At 44.9% G+C, this 20,074-nt stretch overlaps 1 protein-coding gene across 2 annotated transcripts; it reads right to left on the bottom strand.

Moving 5' to 3' along the window:
* Positions 1-1,293: 1,293 nt before the first annotated feature.
* On the bottom strand, positions 1,294-15,832 carry NME5 (NME/NM23 family member 5). 2 transcript variants are annotated; one of them, XM_053294436.1, is made up of 7 exons: positions 15,703-15,832; positions 14,743-14,876; positions 13,126-13,293; positions 9,968-10,173; positions 9,060-9,160; positions 5,461-5,579; positions 1,294-1,499 (listed from the first exon to the last, which is right to left on the bottom strand). In XM_053294436.1, exons 3-7 carry the CDS (start codon positions 13,252-13,254, stop codon positions 1,419-1,421), a joined length of 636 nt encoding a protein of 211 aa, XP_053150411.1. In that variant the 5' UTR covers positions 13,255-13,293; positions 14,743-14,876; positions 15,703-15,832; the 3' UTR covers positions 1,294-1,418. The 2 variants fall into 2 exon arrangements, with proteins under 2 accessions (XP_053150411.1, XP_053150412.1); XM_053294437.1 differs by lacking the exons at positions 14,743-14,876; positions 15,703-15,832 and adding an exon at positions 14,350-14,691.
* Between the last annotated feature and the right edge of the window lie 4,242 nt (positions 15,833-20,074).

The following is a 20,074-nucleotide window of genomic DNA, read 5'->3' as shown; positions in this document are numbered from 1 at the left end:
AAGAAATATGCCTCCAAAGCACATTTGGGGATATAAGTATCCCTGGACTCCATGACCCAGTGTGTTCCCCTTTTCATCCTACTGGGGACTCCATTGTGTGCTTCCTCATGTGTTACAGGGAGCTGAGTCCACTGAGACATCTATCTTGTGGGCATCTATCTTTTCACTAACCTCTGCAACCCATTTGCCTTCCACCTCATTGTCCCTGAAGGACATGAGTCTCTCACTGCTCGAAGCCCTGTTGCCTAGAGAGAGGTACGGTATTAGCTGTCTGGCTCTCAGGACCCCAGTCTAGCACTTTGATTCAAACTTTCCCCTTCTGCCTCTCTTAGCACCTCCCTCTTGCCCTCCTGGGAACTTACACATAATCTGGAACTTTAAGCTAAATGTGCCTCACAATAGTCTGTTTTTAAACATATTTGTATTGCTTTTACGTCAGGACCACCTGTAAAAGTCTTACTACTTTTATTATTTTTCGTTCAATAAACTCCTTTTGTTAATTAAAAGCTCTCTCCCAAGCCGGTTTTCTGGCGGGGAAAACATGGCAGGAGGGGTAAGGGTTCTCTTCCCCACCCTTAAAGGTCCCCCACCCCCCGAACCACCAGTCATTTGAACCGGTTCCGTGCATGCCCCTAGTAATTGGGAACCTGAATGCTGTATGTGTTTTTACCACTTTCAGCTAAAATGACAGTATAAGTTACAACTTAGATTGCTTCTCCTCTGCTTATTGATATAACCATGGATCCCAAACTGAGTGTGATGTAATTTTGTTTTCTAGAAAGAGATGTGTTGTTAGCCAGTAAAGATAGGTTTCACACATGAGCACTATCTAGTAGTCATTGCTTACATGATCCTGATACCTGGAGAATGCTAAGTTACCCAAACACTGTTGGTGGTTATTGTTCCCAATATGCGACTGTTGCATTCCCAAGCTTGCTGGCAACTCCAAGCCTGCAACCCACCAGAACCACAGAGGATTCTCGTAGGGAGGGAGAAGGAAAGGAGTTGGAGCTAATTAACTGGTTTGTTATTAGTGAACATAGCTGGTTGGATCTGAGCCATAGGTTCTTCCCATTAGCTGAAAATAAGGGACAAATGGCATCCTATAAGGGACAGACAGTTTGGGCTGAAATAAGGGACTGCTGGTAACCCTAGTCAGCAGAGGATTAATCTAGATATCAGCCAAGGTAATTTAAATCTCTGATACGATTGATCATCCACTGTTTTCCAAGTGGTTCTTAAAATTCCAAATATAGTTATTGCTACTTCAGATTATTCCATGCCAGAAGAAAGTATGTCACAATTTATATACTATTTATTATTTAATGTCAATACTAGTAAGAAATACATGAGAAAATATGTAGTGAAAATATGGCTTTAAAGGACAGCTTTTCACACATTTAGATTCTGAATTTTTCTCAAGGCTCCTCCACAATCACAAAATGGCGCAGTTTAGGTGTGTTGGGATTATGTTCAATTAGCCAATCAGCCAGCCAAGTCTACAGAACAAAAATAAATATATACACATTAGATACAATTTCATTTCCATATAGACACAATTTTTGGTAGTAGTAGGCATTTATATACAAAGATACATAAAAACTGAATGCAGGATGTGGTCCTGATCAGTAACAACAATTGAAATAGGATCAGGACAAAAATATATACCAAAGTAGTAGCAATTTATTGCTAATATAAACAAGGCAAGTTAATATCTCTCTCTCTATAATTTTCTAAGGCGTATCTGTGGCTACTGTGCGTGGCAGCTCTTGCAAGAGTCAGCAAGCAGAAGCACCGTGGTGATTGGGCAGTGGGGATTCCATATGCAGATAGGGAGGAGGAGCCTGTGATGGTTAAGGACAGTTGGAATGCAACTGTTACTGGTCGGAAGATGTTGATAGTAGGGGAGAGGAACCTATATGTATTTTAAAAGATAGTGGGCAGGGGTCTCTGGGGTCGTGAGGGAGGAAAGAGCCCCTTCAGGAGAATGCGGCTGCCACTGTGTGAATTAGTTGAGGAAGCAAGATGAACAAGATCTGTTAACTCAGGAAAGGAGAGCGAGAAAGAGAGAGAGAAGAGAAGAGAAGAGAAGAGAGGGGAGGGGAGGGGAACGAGTGGCCATGGCGGTGGCGGCAGCGAGGAAGGGCCCGGTTAACCACTGCTGCTGCTGCTCCTGTGGGGTGGAGCAGGAGCGGGGCCAGCAATGCTGCAGGTGCAACCAAGAGGAGTGAGGGGGGTGGAGTAAAGGGATGGAGGAGTGCCTAGAGGGGGATGGAAGCAACTGGATGGAGCAGGAGTGCGCCTCAGGTGAGGGGGGCTGTGGCAGGAGATGAGGGGAGCAATCAAGTACTAGCGTGCAGATGCTCTGTGCGGGTTAAGCTTGTACTAAATATTTTACCTAATGGAATGTGTATCACAACTTAGAACCTTTAACAAAAATGTATATCGGCAACAATAACACTGCACTGTCACACAGAAGGGGAGGGGCAATTTTTCAGTGCTGAAGCCCACTGAGCCTTGTGAAAACAGAGGTGGCACTCGTTATTCACAGGGGTTCAGTCCCCGTGAATTAGTACAAAAATGGAAACCACAAATATCAAAACTTTGGGTCAATAGAAACTGGGGGGTTAGGTTCCTTGCTCTGGGGGGAAAATGCTTAAAAAGCAGGGAAGGGGCATAAATAAGGGTAGAAAAGCATAGTACCTTGTTCTCCAGGAATGCCCCCCCCCATCCTATTATTTTTCACTTTAAATCTTTTTAAAAACAAAAAAGAGTCACAAACAGCTCTGCGCTTCAAAATGACAGTCGGAATGGACATCATAAGTCATTTCGAGCCATTCAGGAACCGCAGATAGGCAAAAATTACCTATATTTAATGCCATGGATAAAGAAACTGGGTCTCTAAGACCCATCCACAGATATCTAAAACTGCGACTCGCAAAACCGTGGAAAATGTTATGGGGATCTGGAATAAAGGGGATCTTACCCCTTTAATTTGGTTTACACCCCTACTGAATTGACATGTGTCTATGAGGAAATAGGCTGACACATGGTTGACCTGTGTCTATGAGCAAATAGTCTAGGAATATGCAGTGTTTTATCGCTGGAGTTTGGAATAACCTAGGAAGCCTTAAAGAAGAAAAAGCATGGCAAATGTGTTTTGCTCCTAGGGGAGCCAATACAGACTTTGATCCATTAAAATCAGGCTGAGACTTTCCTCAGATGGAGTCTCCATTGCTCAGACCTCTCCACAAGAAGTTTGCAACATTCCCGACATACCTGCATTCAAGTATCTAAATGGCCCAGTTTCCTCCTGGATCCATTCTACTGCCCCAGGGAAACTGGCTCTTTTGCCCATCTCCATCTCCTGTATGGGTTCTCTGGCATCTTCTGGCCTAGAGCACTTTCCTTATGAGGCAATGCTACAACAGCTGGGGGCTATTTAGTTAGAAAATAAGACAACTGCAGGGAGATATGATAGAGGTCTATAAAATCATGTATGGTGTGGAGAAAGTGGATAGAGATAAATTATTCTCCCTCTCATATAACACTAGAGCCAGGGGTCATCCCATGAAACTGATTACCAGGAAATTTAGGACCAACAAAAGGAAGTACTTCTTCACACAACACATAATCAACTTGTAGAATTCTCTGCCACAAGATGTGGTGACAGACAACCACATGGATGGCTTTAAGAGGGGTTTCATGGAGGAGAGGTCTATCAACAGCTACTAGTCAAATGGCTATAGGCCACCTCCAGCCTCAAAGGCAGGATGCCTCTGAGTAGCAGTTGCCAGGGAGTAACAGCAGGAGAGAGGGCACGCCCTAAACGCCTGCCTGTAGGCTTCCAGTGGCATCTGGTGGGCCACTGTGTGAAATAGGATGCTGGACTAGATGGGCCTTGGGCCTGATCCAGCAGGGTTGTTCTTATGTTCTTAATACATATTTCATTAGATACAAAATTAGTACATTAGCATGCAGTTTTAATATTAGCAATAAATAGTACATGTTATTACTTTGACATTTTTGTCCTGATCTTGTTTATTCCTTATATATAGAAACCCACTCAGAATGAACCTTATTTATGGACAAGTGAATTTTGGCCCGTTGAATAACGGGCGCTAGTAACGGCGCTCCTGGCCCCCCCGCCGCCATTCCCCCTCCCTCCGCCGTTCCCCCCCCACCTTTAAGGGCCAAATCGGCCCAGGCACTTGCCCCCGCCAGGCTGGGGAGATGGAGACCGGGGGCGGAGCGGAGGCCATGTAACTTTAAAAAAAAAATTTACTCCCGCGGCCGACGCCGCCGACCGCCCACCCTCCCTCCCAGCTGCCGAGTCCCCCTTACCCTGGCCGACTGCTGTCGGCCGTAGACAGCTCTCAATTTAAGAGGCAGAGAGGAGCTCGCAAGCAGAGCTCCTCTCTGTGCAAAGCCTCTTGCCGAACTGCCGCTTTGGGCGCAAGGGACGCAAGCGCCCAAAGTGGCAGTTCGGCAAGAGGCTTTGCACAGAGAGGAGCTCTGCTTGCGAGCTCCTCTCTGCCTCTTAAATTTAGGGCTGTCTACGGCTGACAGCAGTCGGCCAGGGTAAGGGGGACTCGGCAGCTGGGAGGGAGGGTGGGCGGTCGGCGGCGTCGGCCGTGGGAGTAAATTTTTTTTTAAGGTTACATGGCCTCCGCTCCGCCCCCGGCCTCCATCTATTTTGGCCGAGGCGGCGGCTCTGCCGCCGCCTCGGTCACTTTCCCGCCGCCTCCTCTCCGGCTTCTTCGGGGCGGCCGCTTCTGGCCGCCCAAGATGGCTGCCAGGTGCCGGCGAGCTTGTCTCCCTTGCCCTGTTCTGGGCCTGCGCTTCGCGCAGGCACAGAACAGGGCAGGGAGGCACGGACACACGCTTGGTGTCCGTCCACGGACGGACACCAAGCGTTTTATTAGAGAGGATGAACATAATTCTCTCTTAGTAATTCCAATTTTTCCAACTTATTTTAATGGGAGCTCTTAAACATCCTAAATTTTACTTACAAGGATTCTCTGCTTTTAAATGTTTGCTGATGGGGAAGGAGGCAGTTAGTCCAGACTTCTATCGAGATTCAGAGGATATTTGATTATGCTAATTCTAGTTTGATGGAGTCAAATTAAATATGCAAACAGAGAAGTACTGCTTTTATCAACAGTGAATTTTCCCTTCAGATTCCACACTTCATAAGTAGCATGGCTGGAATCGGGATTCAAACCAGCCCAAGCAGGGGCATAGCTATAATTGAACGAAAGGGTTCAAAGAACCCGGGCCCCCAGCTCCTGAGGGCCCTCCAGCTCCATCCCTACCTATTTTCTTCATTGTCTCCCTCACTCTGGGGGGCCACCAGAGAGAGGGATGGACACGGGCCCCCTCTCCCCAGAACACAAGTTGTGTCCTCAGATTAGCACCAGGATCCTACCACTTGTTACTAGCAGCTGCTGTGATACATACAAAAGGATCTGCTGGTTTCTTCTTACACAGCTCTGTCAGTCCTTTTAGTAGTGTAGGAGTGACATAGCGGTTCAGGTAATCCTTAGCAGCTTGCCCAACTGGGATTGGTTCAACAATCACTGGAAAAGGAAATAAAAAGTTTAACTTAAAAGTATTAATTTAAAGCTACTGAATCGCCTTCCAAAGCTTAGCATTATGTGCTTGTTTCTTTAGAGATAGTAGAACTTGAAGTTTAAACCTTTGTTCATCTTCTTCCAGGATAAAAAGCACTGTAGAGCACTACACTGTGTTGCTTCCAGGGCCATTCAGCATGAAGCTATGTAGTATTAATTGCCTATAGAATCATCACAACCAAAGCTATTTGGCAGGAACAAGCCATTATAACTGACAGGGGTAGTGAAAAATAAAGTATCTGATAGGGATGTGCCCAAATGGTCTTCGGCACCGGCGGGGGTAGTACTTTAAGGGCAGGGGAGGGTGTACTCAACCCCCCGCCGCGTTTCTCCTGCCGGCGCTCTGCAAATTTGAAGCCCCTTGGGGCAGCAGCATTCCTCCCTGCCGCCCTGTTCCCCCCGTTGGCCGGAAGTGGCTGGAAGCTGCGAGCGCGCGTGCGCCCATTGGGCGCACGCACGCTCGCAACTTCCAGCCGACAGGGGGAACGGGGCGGGGGGGGTGAGTACACCCTCCCCCCCCCTTAAAGTACTACCCCCGCTGGTGCCGAAGCACCGAATCCCGCCCCAGCGCCAAAACGTTTCAGAGGCCTTACAAAACGTTTCGGGCAGAAGCCTAGTATCTGAATCACATCTAATTAACCTGAGAATGTAGAAGTGCTGACCTTTCCAAAGCATCATTTTAGAATGCAATAAATCAAGGGTAGGCGACATGTGACTCTCCACATGTTGCTGAACTACAACTCCCATCACCCCTAACCACAATTTCTTACAGCTGGGGGATCAGTGTTCCCTCTAATTTGTTTCATCTCCGCGCAGAATGAGTTTTGTTCTGGGCAGCAGTATTATGGCAGTGTGTGTGCAGGTGCATTCAGAGTGGGGCCTTCCTGATTCAACTTAAGTGGGATCTAAAGTTAACTCAGTGGTCATAAGAAAAAACTTGTGTGCATATGCGCATGCCTTGGAGGGAACACTGCTGGGAATGATGGGATGTAGTTCAGCAACATTTGGAGAGCCACATGTCGCCTACCCTTGCAATCAATATATAGTTGCTTACTCATTTGTTGTGCAAGATCCACTCAGATGTTTTTTCTCAAGGGGTTCAGATGACTTTTAGCCCCCCCAACCCCCACCCATGCCCCAGTCTTGCTTCACACCAGAGGCTGGGCGTAGATCTTAGGCACCCCTACCTTGACTTTATAACTAAACTCTGCTTTGAAGTGGGGTCTGGATCATAAGCTTAGGTTTATTGTCCAAATAAACAAACTGTTTTCTTGTTCAGACATTATATTCTACATTTGATTAAGGGCAAAGAGATGTGCACATGCTTGAGCCCAAAGCTCACTGTCAGCCTCTGTAGACAATGATAGTAAAGAGTAAAAGTTATGAACTAAGCAGAACCAAAGTACTTTTGCTGTGGGGATATTGGGTTCTTTGTTCATTTAAAGAGCAATATTTCAGGGGAAAGGTGATCCTTTACCCAGGATCAATTCATACAGTTTGGTTGTGCAAGTTTCCATGAGCACTTACTGAATACTGAAGGGGAAGTGAGCAGCATGTGCGCCACCTGTGCATGTGTAAGCACATGCGACGGGGCTGTACCACAGGGCAGTTGAGCTCAGCAGCAAGGGCTCCATACATGCAGCTAGATAATGGACGTCATGTCATGAAACTGCATTCGCAGAGCCTTTACCAACAAGCAGGTATTTACGAGTTGCAGGCACATGGGCAGTGCTCAAACTGCCTACATCCCCTCATGCAGTATGTCAGCCACTGTCTGCAACATCACTAGCAATGAGCAACAGGATTCCAATGGGGAAAGTCATATGGGAGGCTTCCCCCCTCCTTCAAGGACAAAAAGCACATTGAGGAGAATCCAGATTGGGACCGGGGCAGGGGAGGTGAAGTTAAAACCCCCTACACCTCATCACTATCCTGATCAGGATCTCCCCCTTTCCGTGTGCCATTTGCAGGGAAAAATAAAAGCAAGCATGCCAGGGCCAAGGGCTTTATTAAAATCATGCCTAGTTTGGCCCTATAATACCTGGTTATGAAAAGCCCTTAGCATCTATATGTTCTGATGTTATGCCACAACAGTACCAGAGTATCCAGTTGGCATTGGTCTTTCTGAAAAACAAAAACGAAGTAGGAACACTACCCTTTCTGCAGATTAGGTACCATTTTAGGAACCTCAAACATTTTTTAAAAGTTTTTTTTGCTGGGTATGTGGACACCCATCTAGATCTGCGAGGGGGGGAAAGTGCAAGCGCCAGAATAGCTCTCTCTTCTACAGCAAGGCTTCATCCCTCACCCAGCCCATAGTTCATCATTTGGGTGAGAGACATATTACACTATTGGCATGAAATCCCAAGCAGCATCAATAGAGCACAGTGATAAAACCTGGGTATTTTCATCTTCTGGAAAGACCTTAAGGTTAGAAGGACCCATAGGGGCTGATTCTTCAGCACACTACTGATACATAGCAAAGCTGATTTGGGGTTATCTCATGAGGACCTATATCAGAGAGAACAACTAACATATAATCTATATACGATATATATGTGGTAACATATCTCCAGGACAGTGGTCAGTGTGAACCACTTACTTGTTACATTGTTGGAGGCATGTATGAAAATGTCTGGAATAATCAATTTTGTAAATACACCTAAACTCTACCAATTTTGTATGTTCAAAGGAGTGAGGAAATTGCACAGATATGACTATAGGGATTCATCGGTGAAACCATAGAGGATTGAATACCTCATATGCTTTACTTATAGAACACGCACACACATCCCCTAACTACTCATTGCTTTGCAACTTGGCTAATACATTATGTTTTCTATATGGCACTTCATCTGCAAATAAATGAGACAAATCACATGTCACTCTGAGTTATATAAACTTAGCAGAACAACCCACAGGAACGGCTTTTATTGTATCAGCTATTTTTGTTGTGAGCTATTTTAAGAGTATATTGGGCTAGTTCAAGTGGGGTATAAGTTCTTATATAAATAAGCATTTACTTGTCAATGAAAATTCATGCCTCAGCAGACCTGCTAGTGTATAAAGTGATTGCATCCTTTGTGTTTCTGGATTAAGTAGCTCTGTAGTAGAGACATCACCTCATGCTTTGCCTGAGCTACTGAGAGTCATTGAGAGTCTCCAGGTATTTAGGATTGTAAATATCAATAAGATCTGGCAGTCAAGAGGTATATTAGACATTAATGTGAGCTTTCATAGGTAAGTCAAATGTTCCTAGCCAAAATAAATTTTGCTTTATGATATTCATGCATGCTGCTTCACACATGATCAAACATTAACATTAGGTTAAGCCTGCACAATAAATTGAAAGCTATATTTATCTCCATTGCAGAGGAGGTGCAGCTTTTCCTAGAGTAATGCAAATTCTAGATGGTAATGATATACCTTCAGGAAACATGAACCGGATCTCTCTCTCAGCTGAGGAAAAGTTGGCACTGCCATGAAGTCCATTTCTCAGATCATCTGTTCCATAGACTGCTCGTAAACTAAAAGCAATAAAAGGTGTATTATCACATTTATTACTATTACTACTATTATATATCACTTCCTCCATGTGCGGCAGAAGGCTGAAAACAGGCTGCACAGCAGAGAGGCTGATGAAGTCATTTGGGAGGAGCAGGGGAGCTGGAAGGAGCTCACTGCCTCCCATCCCACCACCGGCAACAGTGTTTTCAAAGGTAAAAGGAGGGACTCTCCCCTTACCCTCCCAGCAGCTGCTGGCTGTGCCCCATCGCGCCGCTGGCAGCAGCATTCTTGAGGGGGCAAAAGGAGGAACTTTCCCCTTGCCCCCCCCGCAGCCGCATCAACTTTTTTTTTTAAAAGGTAAAAGGCTTTCTCCTCACCCCCCCTCCCTGCAACTGCCACCACCCACAGAGAGGGGTGGCAAAATTTGAGAAGCGGCAAAATTCGCTGCTCCTCAAACTTTGCCTCTTAAGGCAAATGCCTACTTTGCCTCTCCGTTAATCCGACACTGGAGCCACATCCCCCCCGCCGGAAAATGCCCTCCCTTTCTCCAAGAACAACCAGTTCACAGATGGCCCTACGTAACACTGCACAGGCTTGCAAATACCTTGGTGGGCCTGATGCAGCACACAGACCTTATATAGAATTACTCATAAATTTTCTGATTAAATGTTAAAAATCAAATTATTATTTGAATATTACTTGAATATGCCTCAAATTATGTCAAAAGACTTTGTCCCAATCCTATACCTATTTTTGTCAAATTAAAGATTGCAGCACTGAAATAACAACTTTCATTAATGGTTTTTAAGTACTATGGACTAAGTTACCTGTCAGGATAGGTTTCCTTAGCTACTATGCTACTTGAGGGCCCAAGCAGATCCTTCCAGTATGAGATAGCATGATGCCTAGCAAGAACCATCGCAATTAAAGGCCCAGAGCTCATGTATGCTGTTAAGTTAGGAAACAGCATTTTCCCATACTGTTCTACATAGAAGTTACTACATTGCTCTGGGCTCAGCTGGAGCTTTCGTTTCTGGGGGGAGAAAGAAAGAGAATCTCCTAAAGCCATTGTTCCAAGATGGTTAAATACGAGGATTAGCAATAGCATATCACATTATGAAGCATTGTAGCTTAATTAATTTTTAAAAAGCTTTCCCCATTGCAACCATTTTCAGCTTCCTATAGTATTAGCTATTCTGTTTCTTTAACAAATAAACCGACACAGTGAGATTTTTATTTTATCTTTAGAAACCAAGTTTGAACACTAGAACAGAAAGTTTGGACCGTCAGTTTCTGATTATTCTCCCTCTCCACTACCACTGCAGAAGGTATGGCAAACTACATGTGACATGGAAGCATGCCCATTTTGCTTGGATAAGCATTCTAGCCCCTTGCCAGTCTGCTTTTCCACCTAGGTATGGCTGAGACTGCACTTGAGACCTTCATCAATGATCTCCAATCTCCACCTAGAGTTCAATAGGGTAAATTGCAGTTAATCTTGGATCAACCCCAAACAGGTCCAGCCATATGAAAAAGAAGATAGAGCACTAATAGCCTCACAAAGCAGTTGAGCAGTCTATTGTTATAGATCATGGGTGGCTGGTGACATAAATGGAAGACCGGATATGTACTGCTGAGGTCCCTTACTATTCCTATGAGGAACACAGGAAGCTGTCTTATACCAAGTCAGACCATTGCTCCACCCCACTCAGTTATATCTACACTGACTGGCAGCGCTCCAAGGTTTCAGGCAGGGAGTCTTTCCCAAGCCAGAGAGTGGCAATTGTTTCCCATGCTTGCCAGTGTTCCTGTATGGTTCCATTCTGATTCCTCTCTTGTTTAATATGACCTGATCTGCACAAGCTGGTTCACATGAAAAACTACTTTTGTGAATAGTCCCTGCACAACAGTTTCAATTTCCATCAAATTATTGAAAACACCCCCTTTCAGGGTTTTGTGATAGCAGGGTAACAATTGTCACAACTGTTTGGATGGCTGCTTCATACAATCAACTTACTGCACGGGATAGCCTCCACGCAGCTGCATCTTAAGCAGCTACCATACACATGGCCTAGTCTAGTTGAGTCTATATGAGGCAACTGGATATGTTTGTTTGGAGACATGATTCACACATGATGTTCAACACATTTTCAATCTGTAAATTATACACATACAGACCTGTGCATATGTACAGTTACTCATACATTATGTTCAATACACAAACAGTAATATACGTCCTATCTGTACTCTGCCTTTGAGGGGACCTGTGCACAGATTCACTTTTAAAATGAAAGCATTGTAGAGTCATTCTACATACATCATTTTCCTACACATCTACATATAGATGTGTACAGATACCTAAACACATGTACTGTGTGTAATGTTTGAACAGAGCTATGGATTCCATACCATCAGCAAGCAGATGACATCCAGCTCTCTCTCTCCTCTTCGTCTGGAATATTAGTGGGGCAGTAACAGTAATTACAGTTGGGATTTGTTCACACAAATTATGTTACAAACATTCACTATCACCTGGGCTTTCTCCCTTAAGGTAGGCTTTACTTACCGTCTGTGAGCTTTAATGCTTAGTTATATTGCCATTCTAATGCAGTGCTAGTATTTTAACAACTAAAATGCATTATACTGAGAAGGGATCTTTTGAGAATAATAAAAGGATATGCAATCCTCCCGACTGGATTATTGCAATGCGCTCTAAGTGGGGCTGCCCTTGTACGTAGTGCAGAAACTACAGTTGGTCCAGAATGCGACAGCCAGGCTAGTCTCTGGGTCATCTAGGAGAGACCATATTACTCCCGCATTGAAGGAGTTACACTGGCTGCCGATATGTTTCCGGGCAAAATACAAGGTGCTGGTCATAACCTATAAAGCCCTAAACAGCTTGGGCCCTGGGTATTTAAGAGAATGTCTTCTTCGTCATGAACCCCACCGCCCATTGAGATCATCAGGAGAAATCTGTCTTCATTTGCCACCGGCTCGTCTGGTGGCTACTCAGGAACGGGCCTTCTCTGCTGCTGCCCCGAGGTTTTGGAATGCACTCCCTAGTGAAATAAGAGCCTCCCTATCTCTGACAACTTTTTAAAAGTTAATTAAGACACATTTGTTCACCCAGGTGTTTAACTTATATTGTTTTGATTATTTTAATGTTGTTTTTAGAATATTGTTTTAAAATTTTTAAATTGTTGTGTTTTAAATTTCTTGTTTTTGTTTTTAACTAATGTTTTACTTTTGTTTTGATCTTGTTGTAAACCGCCCAGAGACGTTAAGTTTTTGGCGGTATAAACATATGTTAAACAAACAAACAAACAAACAAACAAACTTGTTTGTGAAACTGAAGCTATGTTTCTTTTAAAGACTCTAGCTGTGCAACTATGGTATCTAGTGATCAGTTACAATAGTTTGTTCATTATTACTATACGAATATGTACATTCAAAGTAAACTCTACTGGTTTACTTTATCCAGAAATGCTGGATTGAGGTTACTGAAGCAGACTGAAGTCAGAGTTCAATTTATACATTTGACATTTTCTGTTTGCAATGAAAAGACTGGATATTAATATATAGAAATTCAAGGCATTAAAACTACATATCAAATTCAAAAATTACCATCTTCCATTGATCTGGATTAAAAAGGTACAAGAAACATATAAAGCTCACTATCTGAAATCCAGACTAAATTACTCCTTAATAGTTAATCTGTGATGAAGCAGTCCTGTACAGTAACTACTAAGTAGTTCTATTAAGTAACTTAGTCTGGGTGTCAGCCACTATGAACACCCTAGACCATCCTACTTGCAGAAAAAGATGGGCAGAGACTAGAAAGTCTGCTCACTTGCAAAGGCATACCAAAAGAATATAACTATATCATCCTGAAGCAAGCCTCCTGAACCATATGATTTCCTAGTTTTAAACATGTAGTACTTCAAATTACAGTTGAGCATGAAGAACTTTAATCTTTTCAAGTTACCTGAACAATGGTGAATCCTGATCTAAGAATTATATCTTCTATTTCTACTTCTTTGTCGATGATGTCTGGTTTAATTATTGCCAAGGTCCTTTCAACATAAATCTGAGGATCAGGCATCAACATCTGCATTTTTGCATTGAAGATCAGATTTCAAGAAGTCTTCTCTCACTGAAATTATACATTTGTTATGCCTATTACATTCATGCTCCTGTTGTAAAGAATGATAATCTCGCCTCTTACTTCACCATAAATAATCCCAAATTTACACGTTCTGAGTCAATCTGAACTCGCAAGCAGATCCTATGCATGTTTACTCAGAAGTAAGTCCCACTGAATTCAATGATATTTCTTCTGAGGAAAGTGTTTGTATGATTGAAGTATTAATGCTACCCGCCCCCACCCCACCCCCACACTTTAAAGTTTTATTCTGAGTCTTTAACTACCACATAACAGGCAAAAATCAACAGGTAATCCTTGCCCAAGCACAGAGCTGCAATGCTAGGAAAAGTGTGTTTTGTTTTGTTTTGATTAAAGGTAAAGTATGCTGTCAAGTTGATTTTGATTCCTGGCGCCCACAGAGCCCTGTGGTTTTCTTTGGTAGAGTACAGGAGGGGTTTACCATTGCCTCCTCCAGCACAGTATGAGATTATGCCTTTCAGCATCTTCCTAGATTGCTGCTGCTAATGTAGTAGCAGTGGGGATTCGAACCAGCAACCTTCACGAACATAGGAAGCTGCCATATACAGAGTCAGACCATTGGTCTATCTAGTTCAGTATCGTCTACACAGACTGGCAGCAGCTTCTCCAAGGTTGCAGGCAGAGTCTCTCTCAGCCCTATCTTGGAGATGCTGCCAAGGAGGGAACTTGGAACCTAGATACTCTTCCCAGAGGGCTCCATCCCGAGGGGAATATCTTACAGTGCTCACACTTCTAGTCTCCCATTCACGTACAATCAGGGCGGACCCGGCTTAGCTAAGGGGACAAGTCATGCTTGCTACCACAAGACCAGCTCTCCTAACAAACCTTCTGCTTGTTAGTCAAGCATTTCCCGGCTGCGCCATTATTAGGCTTTATATATTATATTGCATTATGTATATTTTTGCTACTTCCTTTAAATATTTAGTAAAGGGAACAGGAAGGTGAGACATAAATGTTTAAAATGAATTGGCTGAATGTACATAATTCGTGACAAGTATCAGGTAGGTTTAAAGTTAAACTTTATACACTTCTAGAAGCCAACGGTATGTCCTCCTCGCTGCAGGCATGCGAAGCCCGGGGAAAAGAGACGATCGTGCAGCAGCCCCCAGGCAGAGTTCGCTTTCAATGGCTCCCTGCGCTTTATTCCCCTCGGCTCCCTCACACGGGACGGGGCTGCCGCCGCCTTAAGAAATACAACAAGGCGCTTTGTCCCCCTCCCTGTTCATGGCTTCTTCAGCGGGAGAGCATCGCCGATTACGAGAGCCGTCCTTCACGCAGCAACCTGCTCCTCCTCGGACCATCTTGCTGCGTCCTGGGTGCCACGCAGGGCAGTCTCCCGGCTTCAACCCGTTAAAAATAAATAATAATTTTTTTAAAAAAAAAAATCCCTCCCGCGCTTTACTGCCCTGACAATCATACCTGCTAAGCGTGCCTTTTTCGTGCCTCGGGTAGGTTGCTAGGCAACCAAAGAAACCGCGATGAAACTGCTACGGCAGCCGGGAAGGACAATTTGAAGCACGTTTCTTTCATCCGGGGAAGTAGGGGGTGGATGTCTGAGGGAGACATTTTAAAATGTTAAATGAATAACTTCTGCTCAGATTCTGATCTTCAAGACCCTTACGTTTGCAATCATGCAACTCAAAGAATAGAATAAAACGATAAGATGCCGCACATGCTCCAGAAAACTGATCTATCTATTATTAGCTTTCTATACCGTGTGTTTTTCCATGCGTGATGCATGCTCAATACTTAAATAAGCTTCTTAACAAATTTGATTTCTTCATGACAGATAGCTGTTAAAACCTTAATAAAAGCTCTAATATTATTCTCCAAAAGATTCAGAGCTTTCCCAGAAATCATGTAATCCAGAGGAGGAGATGGTGTGTGTAGCTGCCTTGGATGTTAATAAACTAAATAGGAAGGTGTGATATCCTCTATAATAAAACGCTTGGTGTCCGTCCGTGGACGGACACCAAGCGTGTGTCCGTGCCTCCCTGGCCTGTTCTGCGCATGCGCAGAGCGCATGCGCAGAACAGAGCAAGGGAGACACACCACCGGCACCCGGTGGCCATCTTGGGCGGCCAGAAGCGGCCGCCCCGAAGAAGCCGGTTGAGCGGCGCCGGGGGACACTGGCCGCCGCCGCCTTGGCCAGAGGACACGCCGCGGCAACAAGGGAGAGGCCCCGGGCAGCGGAGGGCCCGGCCGGAGCCGCGGGCGGCGGGGGTGGGCCTGCTGGATCCGCGGCGGCGGTGGGTGGCGGGCCCGCCAGAGCCCTGGGTGGCTGGCCCGGCCGGAGACACGGGCCGCGGTGGGTGGCGGCCGAAGAAAAATGCTGCCGCCGCCGAAGTCCCACCCTCCCAACTTCCGAAACCACCTTACCCCTCCCGTGACAGTTGAGAAAAGAAAGACCTAAATTGAAGAGGGAGAGCGGAGCTCGCAAGCAGCGCTCCTCCCTCTGCAAAGGCTCTGCCTGAACTGGCGCTTGGGGCGGAAAGGACGCCTCTTGCGTCCTTTCGGCCCCAAGCACCAGTTCGGGCAGAGCCTTTGCAGAGGGAGGAGCGCTGCTTGCGAGCTCCGCTCTCCCTCTTCAATTTAGGTCTTTCTTTTCTCAACTGTCACGGGAGGGGTAAGGTGGTTTCGGAAGTTGGGAGGGAGGAAGGGTGGGACTTCGGCGGCAGCGTCGTCAAAATTAAAAAAAAAAAAAAAAACAGTAAAGGGGAGAGGAAAAGGCTAGCGCCCGTTATTATAATGGGCTTCAAAATACTAGTACTAAATAATTTGTTTGAATGCACATAGTTTATCAGGTCTATCTATATACTATTTCCAAAAATGCTGAAATTTGGGGTCCTTAAAGGCAGATAACTAGAATGCCTGTGGGCAAGTGGGAGGTACTGGTAGACGCAGGGTGACCTGAAAATATGTCAATGTTGTTGTTGTTTTTTAAACCTTGAAGGAAAACACCTAAGGGGGTCAAACAACAAAATAAACTGTCCCCATATTAGACAATGGGATGGAATGTTCATGAGCTCAGACAGTTAAAAGTTAACTGTGGACAAGCTCAGGGAGAAGGGTTTGAAGAAAAAGAGTGGGAAATAATCAGCTTGAAGAACTCAAGACAGTCACAAGTCCTTCTGTTTCTCAGCTTGTTTTATTACCAGCCATTTCCTATGACATAAAACAGCTTTGTGTTTCTGAGGGGGAAGGGGATTGAAAAGAGCTGGGACTGAGCACCAGTCGACCACCTCAACAAAAACACCCCCCAGACAAACAAACAAAAGTTGCATATAAAGTAAGACCCAAGTTAAGGCAGGCACTCCTGTCTCTGTGCACACCACAAGGTTATTCACACAATCAAAACTGTGCTGTGTGGAATTTTCAGTTGTGTGGAAGCAAGGTAAGAGGAAAACCTGGGTAGAAGTGATTGTGTGGAAGCAAGGTAAGAGGAAAACCTGGGTAGAAGTGATTGTGTGGAAGCAAGGTAGGAGGAAAAGCTACCGAGGTTTTGCCTCCTGCCTTCTTCCACACAATCACTTCTACCCAGGTTTTCTTCCTACCTTGCTTCCACACAACCAAAAACTGGGAGCACACACAGCTTCTAAACCTGGGTAGAACCCAGTTTTTGATTGTGTGATAACGGACAGGAATATATTGCAATATTGTGTTACAGGTCCATGCTTGTAGAGCAGGAGATCCCAACAGGGGGTACTTATTGAAATAAATGGGAGTAACTTCCAAAAGTGTATTTTAGTGGGAATAATTTAGTCTGGATATAAGCCAGTAACTGGAGTAGTCTGTCTCATAGCTGTAACATTTAAATTTACAAAACCTCTATGGGGTACTTAGGAGTCTTAGTGAAGAACAAGTTGAACATAAGCCATTCCGCTCCGTCTGGCATCAGAATATTGTGTCTAGTTCTGAAGACCCCATTTAAAGAAGGATGTTGATAAAATGGAACAGGTTCAGAGGAGAGCAACGAGGATGGCCAGGAGTCTGGGAACCCAAGTCCTAGGCGGAAGAGCTGAAAGAGCTGGGTATGTAGCTGGAGAAGAGGAGACTAAGGGGATCTATGATAGCCACCTTCAAATATCTGAAAGGCTATTACACGGAAGGAGCAGACTTGTACTCTGTTACTCCTGAGAGATGGACCAGAAGCAATGGATTGAAATTACAAGGAAGCAGATTTAGGTTGAACAGTAAGAAGAATTCTGACATGTAGGAGCTGTTTGACAGTGGAACAGGCTGCCTCTTCTTCACAGTTTTCAAACAGCGACTCAAACTGCTGTCAGTTTGCTGCACTGAGCGGGGAGCTGGGCTACAAGACCAGCAAGGTCCCTTGTGGCGAACCAGTAGAGGGTTGCCTGCAAGTTCATAAAAAGTCCTTGTTACTGCTGCCACCAGTCTCCTATGAGACAAAATGAACTTAAAAATCATCCTTGTTCAAAACAAAATGCAGAACAGAGCAAGTTCCCAGTCTAGGTCAAGTTTAAAACAAACAAAATCTGGTTGATTTAAGTAGATATAAAAAGCAGGACAGTTTACAGGCAAACAAAGCAAAAATGGTTAAAGATGCACAAGCAAGGTACTTTTCTTCCTGTCTAGTATTAGACAGGAGGCTCAGGAGATCTTAGGACTTAAGTTGCAGTTAACAAAACGAAAGCTTGCATTGTGGTGAAGTCTGCCTGCTCTTAGGAGACATGCAGCATGGTCTCAGCTAACAAAGCTAAACTAACACAAAAGCAACCTCAAGAGCCTCCTCCCATGACTGAATACCACCCTGATCAACTAACCCCATAAAAACTGGCTGTTTTCCTTATAGGGGAAAATGTGCAAATTTAGCATCTAGCGCAGAAAGAGATATATCCAGGTAGGAATTTCAATCTTCCTCCTGGAGAGAGGCAAAACATCCTAGGATTCTATTGCTTAGGACTTATTTCAAAAGCTTAATGATAGTAAGCTTAATGATAGTAAGCCCCCTGATCATAGCAGGCTTGTAAACAATAGGAGCAATCATTTGCATGATGTTCTGGTGTTTAAAAATACTTTGAGGCTGTTTTGGCCTAAGGAGACATTAGGGATGTGCATGAACTGGTTCAGGAGCCCTTTTCTGGACCTCCGAACTGGTTTGAAAGTCCACCTGTTCGGCCAGTTCAAAGGTGGGGGGGTTACCTTTCAGGACCGGGGAGGGTGCTCTTACCCCTGCTGCGTTTCCCCCGCTGGCACTGTGATTTAAAACGGTCCTGTGGGGCGGCTGCATACCTCCTTGCCACCCCAGTGCATGTTGGACTGGAAGTACCCCCGGAAGTACACATCTACGCACACCGGATACTTTAGGGTTCTTTTGGAGCTAATTCCAGTCTGACGTGCACCGGGGTGGCAAGGAGGTATGCTGCCACCCCACGGGACCGTTTTAAATTCCAGTCCTTAAGGGTAAAACCTCCCCCCCCCAACTTCTAACTGGCCAAACTGCCAGTTCCGTGCACACCACTAAGAGACACACGAGATCACCTGATTCACTCAGGGTCAGGCTGCCGGGATGTGCCGCCCCGCCCCCGAGCTCCAATAATGCACTGTGCGAGTGCATGGTGCATTATTGGTATCCCCCTCCCCGCCCAGTCTGCCTGCCATGGCTGCAGGACACATGATAGGAAAAACGGAGTTAGGAGAGTGCTCGCTCTCCTAACCCCACTTTGAGGGGGAACTCCACAAGTGGGTTTGCCACCATGGTGCCACTGAGACTGGATGCGATCCCGGCGGTTCACACACGTATGTGTGCAAAACTGGGCTGGGCTCCCTTAGCCCGGCTTTGCACGCACGTGTGAATAGCCTCTATGATTGTATGAATTAGTAGTATTAATAGTTTATGTTGCACTTTGGCAACCATGTCCTATTGTCAGCCCAAAATGGTTACCACAGGAGTCCTTGTATATTTCAGACCAACTGTGACAATAACATGCATGCAATCAATCACGCCTTGAGATTTTCTTAATGAAAGGTGGGGTATAAATTTAACAAACAAACAAATAAATAAATAAATCACGTGCAGCATCTGCACCAATCCCAAATGTTGTACTGAGACACTTTTCTTACCAATTGCGTAGGAAAAGATCCAGTCATCACTCTGCATTGTCACACTCATGAGACTTCAGCCATACAGTTCATCCCTCCCCTGGACTTGGGGAGGGCTACAGTCATGGGCAAGAGCAGCCATCTCTAGGAGCCCATTACTTAGAAGGGCTGCTTGAAATCCTGCTTGAAGTCCTGATACATACAAGTTCAGATCCTGCCCCCAGCAGATGGTGCTGTTTCTCCAGCACAAACACTTGGCCACAACCAATATTATCTAGTACAAGTCATAAACAGCATATTCACAGGTGGTCGCCAGTAAAACTGTTTGGCAACAGAGGCACAATCACTGAAGGAAACCCACAAGAGCAATGGCAGGCATCCCTGTTTCTTGGTATGAAGTGATAGTCTGGCACTCAAGAGGGCTACATGAAAAAGGAGGAAGTATGAGCCCACTCTTTTTAGGCAATGTCACTCTCTTCCCTCAGACCTCAACCTGCCCACAGCCAATACGTTCCATAAAGCCTTCTGGGAAACAATAGTTTTCAATGGAGAAATGTACTGGAGAGTAGAAGAAACTACTTGATTTAGTAGCCAGTGTGACTAATATCAAATAACTTTGGTAACATATGGACAGTATGGGTAAGTGGTAAGATACCACATGATACACAAAGTGATATGTAATAAT

The sequence above is a fragment of the Hemicordylus capensis genome, chromosome 2 (assembly GCF_027244095.1).
Source record: "Hemicordylus capensis ecotype Gifberg chromosome 2, rHemCap1.1.pri, whole genome shotgun sequence".
Taxonomy (NCBI): domain Eukaryota; kingdom Metazoa; phylum Chordata; class Lepidosauria; order Squamata; family Cordylidae; genus Hemicordylus; species Hemicordylus capensis.
The sequence above is the reverse complement of the archived record's forward strand: the minus strand, read 5'-3'. Positions and strand labels throughout refer to the sequence as shown.

Bases quoted from the DNA above. Each gene is read 5' to 3' on its own strand.
- NME5 (XM_053294436.1), bottom strand. From the start codon at position 13,254: ATGCAGATGTTGATGCCTGATCCTCAGATTTATGTTGAAAGGACCTTG. The intron at 5,580-9,059 runs GTATATCATTAC...TTCCTTTTCCAG, and splicing joins CCGGTTCATGTTTCCTGAAG to TGATTGTTGAACCAATCCCA. The intron at 1,500-5,460 runs GTATGTATCACA...TTTGTTCTGTAG, and splicing joins AGAAACCAGCAGATCCTTTT to ACTTGGCTGGCTGATTGGCT.